The 23889-nt window shown below is 40.3% G+C and overlaps 1 protein-coding gene across 1 annotated transcript; it reads right to left on the bottom strand.

Moving 5' to 3' along the window:
• Positions 1-260: 260 nt before the first annotated feature.
• Positions 261-23808, bottom strand: LOC124270533 (RNA-binding protein 45-like). The gene is given in 15 exon segments (XM_046705555.1): positions 261-595; positions 890-1057; positions 2885-2949; positions 9042-9224; positions 10205-10445; positions 11284-11320; positions 11883-12024; positions 14174-14347; positions 14922-15236; positions 15646-15732; positions 16230-16353; positions 16730-16803; positions 16806-16854; positions 17895-17992; positions 23623-23808. Coding segments are annotated over 15 exon segments (2004 nt in total). The 5' UTR covers positions 23777-23808; the 3' UTR covers positions 261-502.
• Between the last annotated feature and the right edge of the window lie 81 nt (positions 23809-23889).

Raw genomic sequence — 23889 nt, 5'->3', positions numbered from 1 at the left:
CTGACTGAGTTTAGTTTTACGCCGCTTTTAGCAATATTCCAGCAATATCACGGCAGGGGACACCAGAAATGGGCTTCACACATTGTGCCCATGTGGGGAATCGAACCGGGTCTTCGGCGACGAGCCAACGCTTTAACCACTAGGCTACCCCTCCGCCTCGAACAGTGTCGAAGATCAATGCTTACAATATACATATCGGGGAAAAAAGTATGCAGATTTCCAGTTTCTGTTGTACAGACAAGCACACTGAACAAAAATTTACATTGTGTTTGTTTTATTAAGAGAAAAGATGCACTTGAGTGAGTGACCAAGGCTGTGATATGCGTTTAGCATTCTTTTAGCCAAATCACTATTGGGGACTTCAGAAATGTGGAGAATCATCCTGGTGTGAGGCTTGATGAAACACTTTAACCTCGAGGCTACAGGAATCCACATCACCACTGTGGACAACAGACAAGGGTTCCACAGCTATTGGGGAATCAAACCCAGGTGTGCGGCTTGATCAGACATCTGTTTTTACCACAAGGCTATCTCGTCTCTCAACTGTCCATATTGCAACATGGTGGTGGCTATCTATCATGGCCGGACGTAGAATCTGAAACAACAAATTCATCAATGCAGTACCTTTCTTCCTCAAAGTATTATGAGTGAGTGAGTAAGTTATACACAGCTTTTAGCAATATTCCAACAAAATCACGTCGGGGACACGAGATGGGCTTCACACATGTGAGGAATCCAACCCGGGTCTTCGGCGTGATGAGCGAACACTTTAATCACCAGACTACCCCACCGCCCCTAAAGTATCATGAGAGTTAGTAGGTTAAAAATGTCACTGTAGAACCTGGTGTAGTTGACAGTATCACAGACTTTGAATAATTTGCAACCGCACCTGCACTGATCCAATCATCTGGGTCTGTTGACTAGAGTGGTGGTATGGGTCTTGATCTGCTAATAGCAGTGAATTTGACCATTTGATTCTTTCAGTCTGTGCTTCTAATAACAGACCCTCACCCATGCCTGTCTCGAGCAAAATCTCCACCTTGGTTGATGTGTCCTCCTAAAACAGTGATATTCAACAAAGGTTAAATCCAACCCACATAGTAATACATTAGGTAACGTTTTGTTTATTATTTCTGGAGTGAACTTGTCATATTCAATGAGTGTGAGCTGTACTATGTTGGAGACTGAATATTATTTCGGTTGCTGTTACAATAACATTCCCTGAAAGGAAGAACGAGACCATTTTGGGGGAACTCACAAAACATCTTTCAAGAAATTCTTTGTGTAACCCAAGGCAAAATTATATTTCCCCAATAATTTGGGGGAAAAGTGTTTTTTTCTCTCTCAACTACTTATTCATAATATCAAAGTCTTACAAACTTGCTGTCGATTGTGAATACACGTCATAACAAAATCTGGCCACATACAATGAAATGGTGTTCATATACCTATCACAGCACTGATGACATGAACTAGCTGAAAGCAGCTCTGTGGATTATGTGATTTACAGGATCTTTTTCAATTTGAGTGAATATTCCTTTACATCGCAGTTCACAATACTCTTAGCAATGTCAGCAGCCTGAACCTAACAGAGTTGAGACCACATAACCATCAGCACAGTGGACACAATCAGCCACATACTGTAACACCACCACCCTCATATAAGTCACAAGGTGGGGGCTTCCTAACCTAACAGAGTTCAGACCACATAACCATCAGCACAGTGGACACAATCAGCCACATACTGTAACACCATTACCCTCATATAAGTCACAAGATGGGGGCTTCCTAACCTAACAGAGTTCAGACCACATAACCATCAGCACAGTGGACACAATCAGCCACATACTGTAACACCATTACCCTCATATAAGTCACAAGGTGGGGGCTTCCTAACCTAACAGAGTTCAGACCACATAACCATCACCACAGTGGACACAATCAGCCACATACTGTAACACCACCACCCTCGTATAAGTCACAAGGTGGGGGCTTCCTAACCTAACAGAGTTCAGACCACATAACCATCAGCACAGTGGACACAATCAGCCACATACTGTAACACCACCACCCTCATATAAGTCACAAGATGGGGGCTTCCTAACCTAACAGTTCAGACCACATAACCATCAGCACAGTGGTGGGGGCTTCCTAACCTAACAGAGTTGAGACCACATAACCATCACCACAGTGGACACAATCAGCCACATGGGGCTTCCTAACCTGTAACACCACTACACCAGCCACATATAAGTCACAAGGTGGGGCTTCCTAACCTAACAGAGTTGAGACCACATAACCATCAGCACAGTGGACACAATCAGCCACATACTGTAACACCGCCACCCCTCATATAAGTCACTGTAACAACTCCCTCATATAAGTCACAAGGTGGGGGCTTCCTAACCTAACAGTTCAGACCACATAACCATCAGCACAGTGGACACAATCAGCCACATACTGTAACACCACCACCCCCTCATAAGTCACAAGGTGGGGACTTCCTAACCTAACAGAGTTCAGACCACATAACCATCAGCACAGTGGACACAATCAGGCACATACTGTAACACCATTCCCCTCGTATACGTCAACGGTTGAGGGGCTCAGCTCATGGCTCATAAAAGAGATCATGAGCACCTAAGCTCAAGATCACGGATAACAGATTCAAAAGCAAAGAATGCGAGTTAGTTAAGTTTTACGCCGCTTTTAGCAATATTCCTGCAATATCAAGCGAGAGTACACCAGAAATGTGCTTCACGCATTGTACCCAAGGGGGAAATTGAACCTGAGTATTTGGTGTGACTAGCGAAAACTCTAACCACACACCACACACAAAAGCAAAGAAATTCCTAATGAAAAATGTTTGGTTTGAAGTAAGTACCTTCAGACTTCTCAACAACACTGAACTGATCCCTCGCTTCATTTCAGACTGGGGTGGCTGGACAACTGAAAGGACAAAAATAAATAGTGTCATAATGCAATTGTACAAGTCGTGTCCCCAATACTCTAACCCCCCAAGCTAAACTCTATGCAGGATGACATCTAGCGATGAAGTTGACATCGGTGGAGTTGGTACAGAATAAAGTCATGCATTGAGAATTAAGATCCTTTTATAAAAACGTCACCTATACCGAAAAAGTTTGATAAATTCTTCAGTTTAGCATTCATAGCACTTTGTTTGAATACATCTATACTGGGCAAATAGGTAGGGGATCATGAATCTTTTGGAGAGTACTTTTTGTAGTAACAGCTGAGATCACAATTTCATGCAAAATATACCCCCAATCTTGCCTGACTTTCAACTTTTTTTTCAGCATATATACTGCATTTCACAATGCCATACTTACACTTAAATAATAACCAATTTAGACAATCAAGAGAACAAAATATCAACTTACTATGACTTCTGCATCACAACAAAGTAATGTTTCATAGATTATAACATGCAGGATCTAATTCTAATCACAATTATAGTACATAACTCAAATCTTGCTAAGGATATAATCTGCTTATCACTGTATTTACTTTTCAAAAGATGCTGAAGAACATCTGATTCTTTCATTTTGCCATAGTTAATCTTTCATTGCACAACAAGATTAACTATACTTATATAACATAACCAGTTTATGTTTCACATATTTTGAGTGGTAGATGTCCAATATAGGTCCTGATTACTAACTGATCCTACAAACATTAGGTCACTCTGTAGGTCACAATTAAAGTCAAGCATGTCCTCAATGAGGTCGTCTTGTACTACAGCTATCGTAAACTGTTGTCTGTACATAAGTGTAAGGACACTACTGATTTGTTCAAAGAATTGCACTCTTTTTACTGACAAACACATCTTATCTCAGAATCATTCCACTGAATTTCATTCTGATATTACATTTAAAATATATAGTTCTGTTTCATTTAATGCTTCATGTAATTCTGACTGATCTCACATAATAATATACTGGTAGACAAACTGTTATGGATTACAACGCTTTATTTTGTGAGTGCGACGTTTCGATACAGATTCGAAACGTCGCACACTCAGGAAATACGGAAGTTGTAATCCATAAAGTTTGTCTACATTGTACTTCTAAAATGCCACTCAAAGAAGTGATCTCACATTAATTCATCGGTTATCCTTAGCAAAGATTGAGCAACATGATGTGATCCCCTGTGATCACAAAGTATCAATACATCACATATGTCTTTATTTCACACGTCACATTTTCCTTGGGAAGAGAGAAATCATCAACAGTACAAATGCTAGTCACAGACCATACTTTCAAAAGTTTGTTTTCGTAATATGCTAATTGTACATTTTGCCTACTATCTTGTAATTACCATAAAACCTAGAAAACTACTTCTGAATATGTCACACTGGGATATCTGCATTCTGTAAGTTTGTAGATTTTTATTAAGCAAGAGGAATATTTATCCCGAATAAATGTTAATATTTCTACTCCTATTGAACATCAGTTACAGTTCATGAAAGTAAGGCATAGAGGAATCGGAAGGCTACTAAAACGTTTCAAGTGTTTTGCAGTTGTCATCTTAGAATGTTTGTCAGTCAAAAGACACAGGGGATCTTGCTTCAGCTTCTGCACCAGCTTGCTGACAATTTCTCTCCCCTACAAGAAAAGTGCCTGTGTGAAACAACACATGGACTACCCGTGAAGCAGTCAGTTACTCGGTCATCCTCCGTGTAGTCCCGCTGGTGGCGTGCGTCAGTTGCTCCTTGTCCTCGCTGTCAGTAACACCGTCATCAACATCTTCTCGCGCTACATGTACTTCTACAACTATATGATAGTAATAGGTGCTTGCTTCTGATGGTAGCACAAAGTCAATACATGTCTTCAACATGCTGACTTTAACTGAGTTTAATTTTACCTGACTGGAACAATCTTGGGTATGGTGACATGACTTGTCTTGAAAATTATGTCCGCATTTAAATTTTCTACATTTTACTGACTGACTGAGTTTGGTTTTACGCCGCTTTTAGCAATATTTCAGCAATATCACGGCAGGGGACACCAGAAATGGGCTTCACTCATTGTACCCATGAGGGGATTCGAACCCGGGTCTTCGGCGTGACGAGCCAACGCTTTAACCACTAGACTACCCCACCGCCCCTTCTACATTCTAGGATTTACTAAGACATGCTGGTAATCTAACAATGAATATCTTACACTTTGGTGCAAAATAAAGAATTGCGATCCCTGAAGAAAATCATATTAAACCAACCATTGGATAGTGCCCCAGTACACCTTCTGGTCCAGTGATCTATACAGGGGACAGTTCTATTGTACAGTTACTAGTTCGGTGATGACAGTGGAAAGGTACTGTTGTACAGCTACGGCTGAAAGGATCTTAACTGTCGAGACAGTTCTATTGTACAGCTACTGGTCCAGCCTGATATACAACTGGTCCAGGGATCCTTACTGTAGGACAGTTCTATTGTACAGCTACTGGTCCAGTGATCCTTACTGTAGGACAGTTCTATTGTACAGCTACTGGTCCAGTGATCCTTACTGTAGGACAGTTCTATTGTACAGCTACTGGTCCAGTGATCCTTACTGTAGGACAGTTCTATTGTACAGCTACTGGTCCAGTGATCCTTACTGTAGGACAGTTCTATTGTACAGCTACTGGTCCAGGGATCCATACTGTAGGACAGTTCTATTGTTTAGCTACTGGTCCAGAGATCCTTACTGTAGTTCTATTGTACAGCTACTGGTCCAGTGATCCTTACTGTTGGACAGTTCTATTGTACAGCTACTGGTCCAGTGATCCTTACTGTAGGACAGTTCTATTGTACAGCTACTGGTCCAGTGATCCTTACTGTTGGACAGTTCTATTGTTTAGCTACTGGTCCAGTGATCCTTACTGTAGGACAGTTCTATTGTACAGCTACTGGTCCAGTGATCCTTACTGTAGGACAGTTCTATTGTACAGCTACTGGTCCAGGGTAGGACAGATGATCCTTACTGGTAGGACACTGTTCTATTGTACAGCTACTGGTCCAGCAATCCTTACTGGTAGGACAGTTCTATTGTACAGCTACTGGTCCAGTGATCCTTACTGTAGGACAGTTCTATTGTACAGCTACTGGTCCAGTGATCCTTACTGTAGGACAGGTCTATTGTACAGCTACTGGTCCAGTGATCCTTACTGTAGGACAGTTCTATTGTACAGCTACTGGTCCAGTGATCCTTACTGTAGGACAGTTCTATTGTACAGCTACTGGTCCAGTGATCCTTACTGTAGGACAGTTCTATTGTACAGCTACTAGTCCAGTGATCCTTACTGTAGGACAGTTCTATTGTACAGCTACTGATCCAGTGATCTTAACTGTGGCATTGTTCTATTGAGTGAGTATGGTTTTAAACTGCTTTTAGCAATATTCTAGCAACATCACGGCAGGGGACACCAGAAATGGGCTTCACACATTGCACCAATGTGGGGAATCGAACCCAGACCTTCGCCGTGACTCTCACCCAAAGATCTTACCATGTCCTGACAACACATCTACACGTCATGAAGAAGTCAAGTTAAAATGTCGCTGAAGCAGTCCCATTCTTTATCACATTTATTTCCTCTTTCGAAAGTATTATACAACAATAGTTAAACATGGGACAACACGGTGAAGTTTGTATGACAAGATGACTTCAACAGCAACACAAACTGGACATGGTGATCTGTGCGGAACTAAAACTCACATGTAATGATAAACTACAAAAGCGATCAGGCGATAAGCGAGACAGGTGATAGCAATAAGTATCTCCAGCCCACAATACATTGTCTAAAGAACAATAACATCCACATAAACAATGAATTAAGATTAAAACTATCCCAAATGTTTGAAGAGTCAACACTGTTCTTGTTCTAAAATTCCTTTGCTTCAAGAACAAAGCAGTAAAATACTGGTGTGATGATGAGTTCTTACACTTTCAAAATCTCATTATTTGTAGTGATTATATGCAGCTGATGACTTGTAATTGACTTAACAGTCACACGTGTAGAAAACCCCACAAAAATCTGAGTTTAGATAATAATCCTACAACATAGTGTGAAATGGGCCAGAATAACTTGATTTGAACAAGAACGGGTTCACAGACGTTACACAGTCAACCATAATGTCACCAGTATTGGCAAAGGAGATATCTGGCTATTTGTCACAAATGTTCACAGTTATCAGGTCATGTACTGTGATTGGTCAATTGTTTTCCGTTTTCACTGTCAGGTGTTCTGTGATTGGTCGACTGCTCAAAGTCACAGGCGCATGTCTGTTTGTTGGTGACGTCCGTTTCAAGGTCAGTCAACTGTTAAGAAATTGACATGGTATTAACATTGACATACTTGATTATGAAAAAGGCCACTGCAAGGCTGAAGAAGAAAAACATTCGTTCCCAGGTACTGACTGACTGAGTATGGTTTTACGCTGCTTTGTGCTTTTAGTAATATTCCAACAATATCAGAGTGGGGGACACCAGAAATGGGCTTCACACATAGTTGACATGTGGGGAATCGAACCCAGGTCTTTGATGTAACGAGCTTTAACCTCTGGGTACTGGGTCTTCAGAAACAGCACTGAAGCAGTTTTACTTGTTCCTCAGTCATTGAAGCACACCTAGTTGCCGTAGTACAATACAATCTTAGTGCTAAGGTGATAGCCACTCCCATACCTGTAACACTGTCCCACTATAGGCACACTGCTACGGTTGTTTGTACAACGGCACCCAGGTGCCAACCAGCTTGACAAATAATTCAAATGTCATTACCTGTGAAGCAAACATTTTTCAACCTTATCATTTGATTTTCATCACATCTCACATTGTAGGAATGTTACAACTTCACATCTGGCTTCGACTTAAGCATTAGCTTTCTTGTACAAATTCTCTCTGATCATAAGCCTAAATACTTGCATTTTGCCTCAAGATCTCCATTTAATTTCCTAATGTTACAGTCATTCACAAGAGGGACACACATTCTGCCTTGGGGTCTATCCAGCCCTATAATCCTATTGAATTCAGCATGACCCGACACACTGAAACAGTCATCTAATAGAAACTTCCACATTTGTGGTGGAAAACATATCAACAAACATCTAATCTGCATTAACATTCCACGGAATGAAAACAGATCTGATGATTGCCCCATCCAATTAATAGGTGCTGTTGTTTTCAAATATCTCACTATCAAGATGTGAGAGTGATTTCTGGTCAATGATCATGACTACTTTTCCACAGGAAGACAGATTAAGATGGATGAAAATCTACTGAGTCTCTTCCACTGGCCACAATTCAAGAAGACAAACACTGCAAGAGAGGTACCGGACCGGGAGATAGGGAGACAATAAGTCTTGTTATCTGTCACCAACATTTACGCCCTGTAACCAGTCATCTTGACTAATTACACGTGTTAGCAATGTTTATTAGAAAATGCTTTCAGACTCACAAAAACAATTTCATTATTTTCTTTTAGAAGATGTAATGAAATTCCCAAAACTAAGAAGTCTGTGGGGTGATCAAGTCACCCGTCACAACTAGGCAATGCTCCCAGGGATTCAAAAATTCTTGTAAATGTCACTGCTCACCATCAAAGTTTTGCCAGTGCAAACATGCCAACAGGTGTCATGAACATTCAGGGTCTCTATATATACATTTTGTATTTACCTTCAAATCCTGTAATATCAAAAGGGTTTCTGTCCTAACTGTGCAAATATTTACCCATTCAGCATTAACTACTCAGTAAATTATGCAACAAAAGTTGGCTATTACTCCAGAGCCAGGTCCTGTAAACTGTCCTTTAGTCCAGTAAACTCAGCTAATTAAGTCCACACATCAACAGTAAATCTACAGATGAAGAACATCAGGTAACAAATCTGGTTGGAAGACTCTAAGATTAATGGCAGAGACAGAATCTAACATCATCAAGGACTTTTGAACCCCTGCTGCAGTAACCCATGATGACAGTATCCCATCCCATGACGACAGTAACCCATGACAACAGTATCACTCCAACTCACACTAACTTATCCCTCTCACCTTGCATCACACCCACATCAGTATCTGGCTTTCTTTGCTGGCCCCTCCCCTGCTCCTTCGTTCTTGGGGGCTCAGCCTCCAGCACCTTGAGCCTCTGTCCAGTGAGGTGCTGACCGTGTAGCACTTGAATAGCCTTCATAGCTGACTCCTTGCTACCAAACTTGGCGTAACCGTAGTTACGTCCTGACAGAGATAAAAGGTACATATGGGTAAGACAGCAAGTATAGCATGTGTCGTCATACAGATGACTAAAAGGAGCACAAAATGGAATAGTTTTTGAAGAGCTACTTAGGCCATGCCTCAACTGCAAGTGACCATCAAATTACCAAAGTTTGTTTCTTTGTCTGTTATTGTTTAACGCCACTAATCCACTGGACATGATCCCCCATGCATGCTGATTCACAGATCCACCATGCATGCTGATCCACTGATCAACCATGAATGCTGATCCAATGATCCACCATGCATGCTGATCAACCATGAATGCTGATCCAATGATCCACCATGCATGCTGATCCAATGATCCACCATGCATGCTGATCAACCATGAATGATCCACCATGCATGCTGATCCAATGATCCACCATGCATGCTGATCCAATGATCCACCATGCATGCTGATCCAATGATCACCCATGCATGCTGATCCAATGATCCACCATGCATACTGATCCACCATGCATGCTGATCCAATGATCCACCATGCATGCTGATCCAATGATCCACCATGCATGCTGATCCAATGATCCACCATGCATGCAATGATCCACCATGCATGCTGATCCAATGATCCACCATGCATGCTGATCCAATGCATCAATCCATGACCCATGCATGCTGATCCATTATCCACCATGCATGCTGATCCAATTATCCACCATGCATGCTGATCCAATGACCCACCATGCATGCTGATCCAATGATCCACCATGCATGCTGATCCAATGATCCACCATGCATGCTGATCCAATGATCCATAATGCATGCTGATCCAATGATCCTCCATGAACACTGATCCACCAGGCATGCTGATCCACTGATCAAACAATAATGCTTGATCCACTGATCAAGGAATAACCAACTGTTTTTGAGCAGAGACGTCTGGACAAGTACAGTACATATATGTTACAAGACAGGACGAGACAATGACAGTGACAACCTACCTGCCAGAAGATACACATCGATAAGATTTCCAAATCTGCAGAAGGCATCTCGCAGAATCTTCTCGGACACAGACGAGGGCTGACACACAATAAACAGCCTCTGTGCTACAGGCGTGTCTTCAGGTTTGAGGGGTTTGGGAGGGGGGAGGACGATGTTGCAGTACCCAACCCTCTCCATGGAGCTGTCAGCGTTGAGGACCTGGTGTGGGTTGATCCCAGCCTTCTCCAGCAACATGGCGGCCTACAACAGATAGCGTTACCATGGTTACATTGTGCTCAAACGATACAGTACAAACACACTGAATTGCTATAGAGTAGTGGTATATTTTCAGAGTGAGTGAGTGAGGTTTTAACAGTATTCTTGGCATGTCAGCTGGATCTAGGAGGAAACACAGGCCCTCGTGTCTTTCTTTGCGAGGATTAAAGATGTTAAAAACAAATAAAACATTTGAGATGACCCCCGACTCGAAATGCTTCACAGTACAATACATTATGACAAGGCGGACACTTTGCTTGGACCAAACACTTAAGTCTGCTTAAGTCGAGTTTTACTTTGTGTGGATATATTGTCATCCATTTGTGTCAAGATCGTTGTTTGTTGAGAGTCAAAATCGGGTTTCAATCAACTTGCAGAAATAACAATATAGAATTGGTAGGTTTCATGATTGGTGCTCGATAGGCCAATCATCCATGATTATGTTCACATTAAGTTTTAATCGATTACATGCGATGGTAGCGTAGCGATCAGCAAAGCAAGCTGGGTGGGGTATACAAAAGTGTCCGGCCTTGTCATAATGTATTGTTCTGTGTAGCATTTCGAGTTGGGGGTCATCTCAAATTTTTTTAAAAACATTTAATCTTTAATCTTCACAAAGACACGAGGGCCTGTTGGAGGAAAGCCTGAAGTGATCCAAGTTTCAGTCATTTACCATGCTGGTGAAACCCACAAGCACAGGTATTGTGCTGACAATGCAAGAACAGCTGCAACCTTAACAACTGGGCCAACATGTCCCCAAAACAAATACTGGTACATCCTATAGCGTAGTGCTGTGTGACGATCTTGCTAGTCTAATACTCACCTTATGTCGGACGTCAGGGCCATCTCTTGACCTTGACCTACAGCAAGAGAAATGAGTATTAGGTGAAGGGCATGGAGTATAAATCACTGAATACGACCTATTATCTTGCCTCACACATAAATGTTGTTTTCTGATTGGCTGAGTGCTCTTCTATTATTTTCAATGTACCCCGCTTACAAGTGAGTAACATTTTCTATGTACCCTGCTGGGAATGCCAAACTCATTTGGTACTTTGTAGTAGTAATTCTTTATCTCAAATAACATTGAATCACGTATGATGTACGGAAATTACCGATGTTTTGCGAATGCAAATCGATGGAAGGGAGATAACTCTAAATTTGTTTTTCTTGTCGTCTTATACTCCATGCAATGATCTGATACCCATGCTTCAAACAGTTCAAAATTACCATTGAGGTGTTCGGTAAGATAAATACGTTGTTCACTGTTCTCGAACCATCGATGTTTCTTTATGTTCCCTTCGCCCTTCCGGCTCAGGGAACATAAACAAACATTGAACGTACATCAGCCCATGTCCCCCTCGAGAACAGCTTACATCATAATGTGGTCATATTGGTCGTAATTGTTGTAAAGTGACTCACCCTGAAAAACTGTTTCCTGGGGATCCCCCTCCGTCGGCAAATGACACTCGGAGCTGACTGCCAATAGGGTACTCAAAGCCGTCCAGCTTGTCTCGGGCATAGGATGCACACTGAGGGTTAGAGTAGCGTGCATACCCAATACCTGCAACATAGGGATATACAGTGCTGTACAGTGCATCAAGGATGTATCATATTGTATGCATGTAGCTCCTGCAACAAGGATATATAGTAATGAACAACACCAAAAACATAGGGCATACAGCACAATACAATATCTACCACACAAGCATGAACAGAGCTGTACAAAACCTGTCACATTGAATATATAGATGTACTACATATCTGTACATTTCAAATGTTTTACCTTCTGTGTAAAGTTTTGTAGACCAGGGACACACCCAACACATAACTTAAACAAGCATTGTCAATAAGGTGACATAATCCCCCCCCGCCAAATTATCAAATCAAACTTATAAAGTAATGAAAGTTTAAGCTAAATGTCAACAAAAACATGACCAGTCAACCTCTCTTGATGTCTTGCTCTTTAGGTGTTCAAGCACACACATAGTTCCAAGACTGACTTTGACATGAATGTCATAGTGTATGAAATATGCAAAAATAGTACTAAAGAAATTGCTTTTTGAAAAACATTTAAGGGAAGTCTTGAAAGTCTTTGAAGAAGATCCAGTGAACTGTTTTTGAAATATCTTGCTGACAATTCAGGTTAACATGCTCAAATCTTCAAAGTGTCTCTGTGACCTTGAAAATTGCGCCTTCCCTAGATAAAGCTTTGCATTGAATATGAAGACAATCAAGTGAACGGTTCTTGAGATAGCTTAAAGGTCACATGCAACCAAAAAATCAAACATAATTAAAACACAATTATCACTTCTTCATGACATATAATATGCATTGCTGATTATGAAAAAACAAATAAACAAAATTATAAGCGATAATCGCAAATCAAAAGTGCAATATTTTGTACTTGGGTTTACCTCCCTCGAAACGAAGCAGCCGGGATACCGAACCCAGTCAGAGCGGGTGGGTGTGCACTCAAGTATAACGGCTGGTTCATTAGCAGATGCCGCCTTCACGGGTCATTGTGTGTGTATATATAGAAAGTTGGGTTTTGTAAATACATGCTCATTTTTGTGTATAACATTTTGCAATCAACAGACATCATAACATGTCATGTGTTCAAGTATCACACCTGCCTGTCTGTGTAATTACATAATGTGACAGAGACCGAACTCGGGCCATAAATCAATGCGCTTTTGTTTATGGTGTATAGCCTGATTGGTGTTAAGTTCAAATTGCATGTGGTCAGTGATCGCAGTTGTGTATTGAATATTGTCATTAGCAGACAGGCAGGCAGACACACTGGTGTCAATAAAACAAGACATTGAGTTTTGTCTGTGACAGCGACATATCTATATCACAGTTAGAAATCGTGTCAACTCTAAATAATGCTTTTAAGCATCGAACTGAGAAAGTGACTCGTAAGAAGAACGTGTGGTGAAATAGACAAATGAAATTATATAAACAGTTTATTTACTGTCATAACATACAAAAGCTCGCACCTGTGAGATATCAACAAAACATTAGGAAACTAGCTCACACCAAAGCCTTCACAGAGTATTCACCAGACAGCCCGCTTCCAAGTTGCGCGAACCTATTTCACTGCGCACGTGCTATGAGCGCAGCCAGCTGTTGAAACCCGTATTCCCCAGAAAAGTCTGGGGAAAATTAGTGAAACGTTTGAACTCCGATTTCGCGCGTTTTTTTTCATCGCGTTATTTTTCAACTTTATAAGTTGAATTTGCATTTTTGACGCTTTGTTTCGGTAAGTCAATACCGAAAGGTATCAGAATCTGCAAAGTTGTGTTTTACGTTGCATGTGACCTTTAACATGCACGTTTACATGCTGAAATCTTCAATGTGTCGCCATGACCTTGAAAATTACGTGAAGGTCACCAAAATCGACTGGGCCCTGCGCCTTCCCTAGATAAAGCTTTGTATTGAATATGAAGAAAATCCAGTGAACAGTTCTTGAGATAGCTTAACATGCAGGTAAAACGTTAAAGTCCCCTTGTGACCTTGAAATTAAAGTCAAGGTCACCAAACCTGACTTGGGCCTTTCTTATACTGTGATGAACCTAGGTACCAAATATGAAAAGAATCTAGTGAACGGTTCTTAAGATATTCCAATTCGTGACGGACGGACAGAGCCTAATACTATATCCCCCGCTTTGCGCTAAACGCGCGGCGGGGGATAACAATGATTGCCTTACCTGTTGACTCATTGAAGTCACAATATTCCAGTCCGGGGACAAGGCTGAAGAGCACGGACAGGTAGCGCTGGGGCAGCCCTATCGCAGCCACAATTTGAAGCTTGACACACGGTGAGGAGATGGCGTAGTTTTCCAGTAAGTCAAGCGGACCCATCTGAGCTGGCGACATGGGGACTGTGGATGAAAGATTCTGTCAGTGATGGTACTTTCCAGCATCTCTCAGTTAATAAGCATCCAGCATTTAACCCTTGATTTGGTACTATTTAGTTTTTCCGATAAAATGAGGATATAAACTGAGCAATGAGAGAACCAAATTACAATAATTTACACCAAACATTGTACTAGAGACACAGTTCTTGAAGTCATTCAACGACATGCAATGATAAACCAGAGGCGTGTTCAGAACCGCGAGTGCCCGCGAACGCTAGCGAACGCTTGATCCTGAACGCCTGTGCCCGTTCCAGTGGCCGCGCGCGCACGCGAACCATCCTCTCAGTTGCCTCGCCAAGCGAACCAAGATGGCGACCATGTTTAATGTCATTCATCACCACTCGCCCCTTTCCGTAACCTCCAACAAGAAGACAAGAAGCTATTCGGCTTGTCCCGGAATAACACGAGTTGGTCACGAATGGTTTAATGTAACCAAGCGCTCGCATCCGTTCAGGGCCGATGCGAGGGCTTATGGGAGGCAAAAGCGCAGGCGCTCGCGGTTCTGAACACGCCTCAGGTGAACTGCCCATCCACTTACAGTCTCGTCCTCCAATAGGTCCTCCAAGACCACCACCTAGACCTCCGCCCAGACCGCCACTCAGTCCACCTCCTAGACCACCTCCTAGACCCCCTCCAAGACCACCGCCAAGTCCACCGCCAAGTCCACCTCCAAGGCCACCACCAAGACCACCCATACCAACGCCATGTCCCCCGCCATGTCCCCCGCCATGACCACCGCCATGACCACCACCGTGCCCACCATGATCTCGATGGTCACGGTGGTCACGATGACCTCCACCACCATGTCGGTTGTAGCTGCCACCATAGTCCTCATCATACGACCTCTTCGACCCTGAGGTTAGAAAATATATACATACATCATACATTGTTCTACAGTACTGGCCACTGACTGACCTCACTGAGCATGGGATGAATAACAAGTTGGACTGCACTGTGTTAACTACATACTGGTATACTGCAATACACACTTCAAATGATACATATTGTAATAGTTTTTCTATATACCAGGTTCGTGGGTACAAAAAATATAACAAGTTTTGTAAGTATATCTATAATTTAATTTTTGGCCAATTGACGCAAATGACAAAAGGCTTTCGACAAGGACTGGTGACAGTTGAAAATAAATCAAAACTGACATATTTTTGTCTGAAAACTTGAATACAAAATGAATGGCAAAATAACCAAAAAAACATACAATTATAAATAGGTTGTTGGGGACCAATGGAACTTCTTCTACCCACCTCTATTTTGGTCATAGTAGTATTCCGGATCGTCCATTTCTCGTACACCTTTTGGGCGTGGAGGTTCAGCAAACATCGCCTTGTAACCTAAAAGTCACAATAGCCAATGTTTAAGAGAGGGGGTCATAAACATGGAATAGTTCAGCAATATCCATGTAAACATTCAGATCTTCAGAAGCAATGATGACAAAATCAGAAACTGCGAAAAATACCCTAATCTACCTTATCCAAATGAAGTTCTTGCTACACCCTCAACATACACAATAGACACACAAACCCTGTCAAGAATATGCTGTGCGCATGCTCCTTGTGTTAAATAGTGTTACCCTGAGCCCAGTATTATTATTACTTTTATTATTATGATAATATTTATCATTGCCGGTCATGCTAAAAACATGAAAGAATCTCCTGATTGCCATATAGTGAAACCTCTCGATGTATGGGTCATGGGAATTATCATCCTTTGTATGTATATGAAAAAATGTGGGTGAACAATTTCATTCTATCATCATTATATTCATATCATATATGTAAGGCAATATGTTGAGGTCATTTAGCAGTGATGAGGGTAACCCAGATCTTACTTTTGTCGCACTCCTCGAAGGCCTTGGCCGCGTGATAGGGGCGGAAATACTTGACGTAGCCAAAACCTTTGCTTTCACCGCCCTTGTTACGGAGAACATTCACATAGTCAATGTCTCCATATTGCTGAAACAGAACAGGGAACATGACCTTCAAACAATCAATCTAAAGTTGGGTGAATGAGTGAGTGAAAGGGGTTCATGTTTTAACCGCAGCCGCTGCAATATATCGGAGTGATTTTACTGTGAAGCGAAGGGGTACAATGTAACACTTTCAGACAGGTTACTGCTGAGTGAAAATTTTATGCCAATTTTAGCAATATCCACAGCAGGGGCACCAGAAATGGGTTTTGAACATTGTATCTATTTTAGAATCAAATCCGGGTTTCCGACAAGATGAAAGAACGCTTTTAACCACAAAGCAAGAGGCAGTTTCTTTCGTGGGTGAATCCCCAATCCTGCCTCCCACGTCAAACTGTCACCAAGTAACACTGCAAACTCACACTGAACTCTGTACGCAGGTCGTCTTCTTTGAAGGCTTTTGGAATAACAACAAATAATCGAAGAATTCTCTCTTCTCTTTGGGGTCTCGAATAGATCCTTCTCTTTTACTATTTGCTATGACAACCTGAAAAATGGGAAAACAAAGTAAACATCTTGAAAAAGTACATATTAGGAACATCGATAACTTGAACGTAGTAACAACTTGAACATGAAAAGACATCCATACAAAAATGTTACAAATATTTCTTTGCAGGTGCTTGAATTCTGGGCTGGTAATAACCCTTTACCCTTCAGACAAGATTCCATATGAAATACTGTTTTCCTTATAAACTTGACTATGCTATAGCTTTTTTAGAAACCTTCTTTCTTTTAACATTATTGATCAACGAGAGATAGAGTGGCATTTAAAGTCAGCGAGTAAGCAAGTTGGATATAGCATTGCTTTCAACAGTATGGCTTGTGAAGTTGATGAGTGATGAAAGCCTGAAGTGTTTCAGGTCTTAGACATTTACAAGCTACACCACATGATTGTTTCATATTACAGATAACTGATTAAAAATAACATTGTCTCATAGCTAGCACTCTACTGTTTTATAACTTTGGAAACAATCGCGGACATAGGAATGCTGCCTACAAACCCAAGCACAGTGTTTCCGCTGACTAAATTATTTATCGGACACTGTGTCTGGCAACCTAAAATTTTACCAGTCATGAATGAAATTTGCCGGTCATATCCTATTACCATACTGTAAATACTCATTTTGAAGTTATTTTTAGCCTGGGTATTTCCGAAACATAACACTTTTTGCGACCATGAAAGCACAGCCAAGACTGTGATTTCGCTTACCCATGATTTTTTTATTTTAATACATGATTATTTACCGGACACAGTGTCCGGCTTGGCTTTCAATTTACCGGTCCCCAACGAATTTTACCAGCTATTTTCAGGTATATACCGGAGAACGGAAACACTGCAAGTAACATCATTTTTTTTATTTATTTAAGGGGGGGTGGGGGGGAGGAGGAAAGAAAGAGGATAGGGAGTAAGGGAGAAGATAAGGATTCAAACCCACTGTCATAGGTTTCTGCCATGCCCAAGGAACACAACTGTGTACAGCAACCTATGCCCCCCAGTAAGTAATGATGATATGTTGCACTTCTTACCTTGAGTGGTCGAGGCTGTCCCTCGATGTTTCTCCCATTCATCTCCTCCATCGCCAAGGCTGCCTCCGAAGTCCGACTGAATGTGATGTAGGCAATTCCTGTAAATGAAAACATTATTGACTACTGCTAGCAAGAATGCATAACATATCAGGGATAGAAATACTTTTTTTTCTAAGTGTGCCTTAGGGCACCAGGCAAATATATTAAATGTGCCTTTCAGAAATCAAGTGTGCCCACATGTTTTTAGAATAGATGACTGTAGCAACAATGATGATCATTTGAAATTTATTGTTAGTAAACAACAAATGTAAACTGTTTTCTGTTATCACTGATATGTCTAATCTGTTTAAGATGGTTTTCTTAAGCTTCATTTGTTCTGCTTTCCCAGCACCTTTAGTAGATAAGAATTGTGTGACAGGTTATCTTGTTCAATATATCTAACATACACAATTTCCTCTTCAATAACCGAACTTTTCAGTACTCCCAACACTCTTAATGGAAAAACAACCAGATTTCTTTACATCCTCCATCATAATTCCAGTGATTTCCTGGGCGATAAAGTCAATAAATGTTTTTGCTTGTTTGGCATTTGCGTAAGTGTTTTGTTTTGGGGAATAAAACACTAAAGGTGAGGTATGTCTCTAAAGAACTAGGCATGCCACAAGGGCACTGAGAACATATTTCATCCGTGCCATTTCAATATGTACCGTGACATGGCACTCTAATATATGGAATATTTCGAATCCTGCATATATACAAATGTTACAACCATGACAAGTTTCCGAGACAAACTATTAATACAGGGATAGGCAAAGTCACTGGTTCATTTATCCATTTGGACTGGTAATGGCATCTTTCCACCATGAGCACTTTGACATGGCTTATTATGCTCCTAGAAATAATGTTAAAATACAAACATGACAAAAAAACAACATTTTAACCTGGAGCTGAAAAAGAAAGAAGCTCTAAGCAGATCTAGATAAATCCATGAATTCTCAACTTTTATTATCCAACATCTACCTTCTGTCTAGTGTCTACTGATTACTAATAGAAACCTGGAAGGTGTTACATGGATACACATCCACAATATCTTATAATTTGCTGAACAAACGAAGCTTGGGAAATAAAGTGTAATACTTAGGGCTGCAACGAATACACTATGTGGCGAATATGATACGTATCATGAATTTTGGGTAACGAATACGAATAATTATTCAGGAATATAATATTGTAGTTAAGAGATTGATGCACTTTATGGAACGCCTATGTTGACAGTTTTGATTTGTCACAGCAATAACCAGTGATCTCATGACACTCAAATTTGGTATGTAATAGTTATAGTCGACAGTACCATGTGCGGCCTTAGCAAACTAACATGACTTGCACTACTGCAATGCTAGTACATGTTCCATTCTTGCATATCTCACTTTGGAAAGGACATAAGGGTTCAAGAAAAACATGCTCTCTTAAAAAAATCGTAAATATTTGGTTCTGGTGACCATGAATAACGAATTGAATTCATGAAGGGCTACGGTTCGATTCAGCAGATGCGAGTGAATCGTTACAGCCTTAGTAATGCTTGTCTTTAGACATGTAAGAATGGTATTGAGGCATGAGTAGTAGCATTCTCTTCCCACAGAGGTTACTTGTCATATCTTCCTATGAACCTCTGTTCTAATACGGCCATATTTCCCGGTTCTCGTAAAATCCCCTAGCGGCAAAAGATCGCAACACGAATTAACTCCCTTCTTTCTATCCAATCAGAACACGCGTAACATCGACTTAGATTCAACCTGACTAACACAAGCAAATGTGGGGCCACAAATATCCCCCATCTGCCGGGGAATTGTGTTGATGTTACACACAAGACGTTTAATGGCTAGCTTGTCCGTTGTCAACGAGGGCGATGGAGACGCCATTGATCGGCCATAACATGACTGAGTTCTGTCTAGAAGAAACGTTTGCCCATTACGCAGGGGAAGAAATTTAGTTTTTCTCGAAGCATACGCAAATTACCGAGGCCTTGCGAATGATCACTTTTGAAACAACATCGCTGATTGCACAACTAAATCTGATTGCCTCCAATCACGAGTCTTGAACGCTCACACCATGAAAGGGCCGTATTAGAACAGAGGTTACGTAGGAAGATATGACAGGAGTAACCTCTGTGGGAAGAGGAATGGAGTAGTAGTTATGTGGGAAGAAGTGCAGTTTACTGTTGCTTTCTGAAGCAGTCTTTGGCTAAGACTACAAACTCTGGCCCTTGATTCACAGATCCTGTGTGGATCTTTAATCCTTAGGGTTAGTTGTGTTAGTGTTCAGTAGGTGATCCCAACTCTAGGGGTGAAACAGCATACCGCGGTATTAGTAGAACCACAGCATTTTGCCTTCGGTTCAGTATACCGTAATGCAATAAAAAATTCAGTATTTTCGTTTTTCGTACCATCATTTCTATCTAGTCATATAATGACAATTTTGTTCCTTCAAAATAACAAAGATTATGGTTAGTTTTTTATATGGCATTAAACAATACAGAGGGGGAAATAACTTTGGCTAGTGCCACATGTAATATCACTTGCCCTGATCATTTTTCCACTATACATGCTATACCCGGATTATTTCCTTGTTGATTTTTTAAATAAACAACATAATTAACATTGGAAAGTCAACTGGACACTGATACAGCGTGGTATACAAATTTGCTTGCCAGACAGAAAAAAACACTGGACTCAGACATGGGGCAATGGGTTATTTCCACCCCTGCAATATAAGGTTTGGCTCTTGTTGTCAGTTTTCTGCGTTATGATCATATCTCATATACACAACCGAAATGGACCGAACCAAAGGCCTTGTACCGCAATACGTACCGTACTGTGGTAAGAGCATACCATTTCACTCCTACCCAACTCTAGTCCCAGCTCTTGGATCCTCTTTCCGAACAACATGATCAAGCAGCCTTTTATAAATATGATTACCATGATTATTAGGTCTGCTGGTTAAAAAAAGCCTTGATGATCCTTCACACTAACCAAAATCTCTCACCCACCCCATATTTACAATCCATATAGTTAGCTGTCAGTTAGGATTTTGGTCAGCTAACCCCTTAACCAAATAGATACAATGCAATATGAGCATCTGTGGAAACACTGTATACATATTCTTTGTGGGGGAAAATTGCCTACTGCATAGAAACCATGCAGAAAGGTAAACAATCAGTTGGTTGAGACTTTGTAAATGAGCACTTATCTGAGATAGGGTTGGTGTCCAACCGTGAGGTGTTGAGTAATTAGATTGACTCATCATGCTCATTAGCCAAGCTGAGCTTCAAGGCGGCACCGTCAATAATAGTAACTAATCGTCATCAGGTACTAATTGAAATCTGAAAGTCCGCACCTACTCCCGCATGAGCAACCATAATTTTTTAGACATTACATACATTATTACTACACTTAACAGGGTTTTACATGACGCGTGATTCCTGCGTATTTGACGCAACAATTGTGTAAACGACTCTCAAAATATTATCATATGAGTCAAGCTTGACGCAAGTTTTTATGGGTGACCCTCACAGCTCAGTTCAATAAAATCGATTTGATAAGCAAAAAATGATATTGTCAGAATGGTCCAGAGAACTCAGAGGAGACAGTAATCCTGGCTGTTTGAATTGAACAATGCTGTAGTTTCATTTGGTGGTGTGACAGGGTGCAGGCTAAAACGGAACCACAGCAAAACGGCTACAAATCTTATGGCGAAAACGGCACCAACTAAAATCTTATGGGGAAAACTAGTTTGTTATAAGATAATCGGATTGCAGATAATAAATACATCTACTATTATGTCGGAACTATCAAAATTAAAGAACAAGGATGTATTTTTATATTCAAGGATACGATGTGAAAACTACTTTATACGGTAACGGCGCATTGAATAACTCAACTATTAGTGATATTCTGAACTCAGTACAACAGTTCATTTCTAAAAGTAACCGCTTACAGTAATTATCAAATCTACGTATATATTCAATGTAAGGCAAGTTTTATATATTTGATTTTCTGTGGCTGCTCATTTTAGTTGCTAGGCATATCCAACACTATACCGAACATATTTATTATTCAATCATTTATCTGTTATTTTGTCACAGTATTTTTCTTTTGTTGTCAAATTATTTCAATTATGTATCCAGCTATTCGAACAATGTAATGGAGTTGCGTCTATATAAGCCACTAGGCTTGTTCGCCTATCCAGGTTTCTTTGACGAAATGAAAATGTGCTTAAACCAAATATATCTACTGTGCCGACAGTGATTGGAAGTGGGCATCCCATAGCTGACAATCGGATTGCAGAATGTGTAGATAGTAAATACATCTACTGTGCCCACAGTGATTGGAAAGGGCATCCCAATTTAGCATGAAAACATCGCAACCTTTGATGTTTTAAGTACATTTACTCAACTGAAATCGCCCAGTGTCAAACTCAGTGTCAAAATGAAATTGTTTTTAAAACGCACAAATGTACCCATTGTTTACCGTCGCCGAAATACCTTAGTTGTACGTGCGACGTTAAATAAAGCAAATAACAACAACCCATTGTTTGTTAGTTTTTTGGTTTTATGGGGATTTTTTTTCTTTTTTGGGTTTACATAACATAATAATTTTTCTGAATATACATAACATATATTATGCAAGCTTTTTTCATATTTTACCAATTTTATTAGACATTTCCTGAAATTGTGTCACTGCCGTTACGAAATTTGTAACATCATTTTGAAAAGAAAAAATCCAAAGATAATATTTATTTCATGTACATATATATTAAAATATCTAGTTTTACAATATAACATGGAGTTTTGAAATTGTATATTTATTGCTTATGAAAAAGACAAAAATCAAATGCCACATCTGTGACATCAGTCACTGGAGTTGTGACACATGAACATTGAGTAAAATTGGGTGGTGTAAAGTAAATATAAAAATATAGTTTCCCTACTTTTGTTACTGTAAAGTGTAGAAAAATATTGGGATAAGTTAGTTACCATAATTTTTTGGGTTTGATTTTGACTTAAGTTTGTCCGATACAAACATCTGACATAAATATGCACGGATTTTGAGAAGGACTCATATGTTGATATAATCTTGCTAATGTTATAATGAAATGAAATAAAACATGAGTCACCGTCATACTTTGTTTAATATATGGTGCCGTTTTAGCCCAGAAATCAGTAGCCGTTTTCGCCAATATGGTGCCGTTTTCGCCACACAAATTTGGTGCCGTTCTGCTGTGGTGCCGTTTTAGCTATAACCCGGTGTGACATACATTTACATACTGAGAATGATTAACCCAAAGAAATATTAAACTTTTCATGACTCCCAAATATTGAAAATGACTACCAAAAATAAATATTGTGAGTCACCATGACTCCCATTTTTAAAAGTCTGTGTAAAACCCTGACATAATAGGATATGAATCCCAGCTATTCCTACGATCCATGTGGATAACAATGGACCCGTTCTTTGTTCTGCATTCGTCTTATCAATTTACGTTCTAAAATGATCGCTAAACACATCAACAAGCCCTTCCAAGTGACAAACACTAGTAATAACAAACGAGAAAATAGCTAGTTAGAAAGAATGATCATTTTAGTATAAAGATATATCTTCTTTAACGGTTTGACAGAGTTATCTGTCCTTGGTCGGGCTTCTTCGCGAAATGATTTTCTGCAGTTTCTTACCTTTTTCTTCATTTGTGCGCCGATCTTTTACGATCCACAGGTCCTTAATAGTTCCATATGCAGAAAACGTTTTCTTAAGCATTTCATCTGTGGCGCCTTTGCCACACATGATAAACAAACGAGTATTTGGAGCATCTTCGTGGTTGTACGCCATCTTGGATTATTCAGTAGCTTGAGAAATATGTAACTGTTATTACTCTTAATACAACATCTGCTAGATTTTCAGTAAATGAGCACAACACTGTAGCAGATTTAACATTACTATCT

This window comes from Haliotis rubra, unplaced genomic scaffold (genome assembly GCF_003918875.1).
Source record: "Haliotis rubra isolate DU_JTF1 unplaced genomic scaffold, ASM391887v1 Scf1523, whole genome shotgun sequence".
Taxonomy (NCBI): Eukaryota; Metazoa; Mollusca; class Gastropoda; order Lepetellida; family Haliotidae; genus Haliotis; species Haliotis rubra.
Note: the sequence above shows the minus strand (reverse complement) of the source record. Positions and strands in the feature narration are given on the sequence as shown.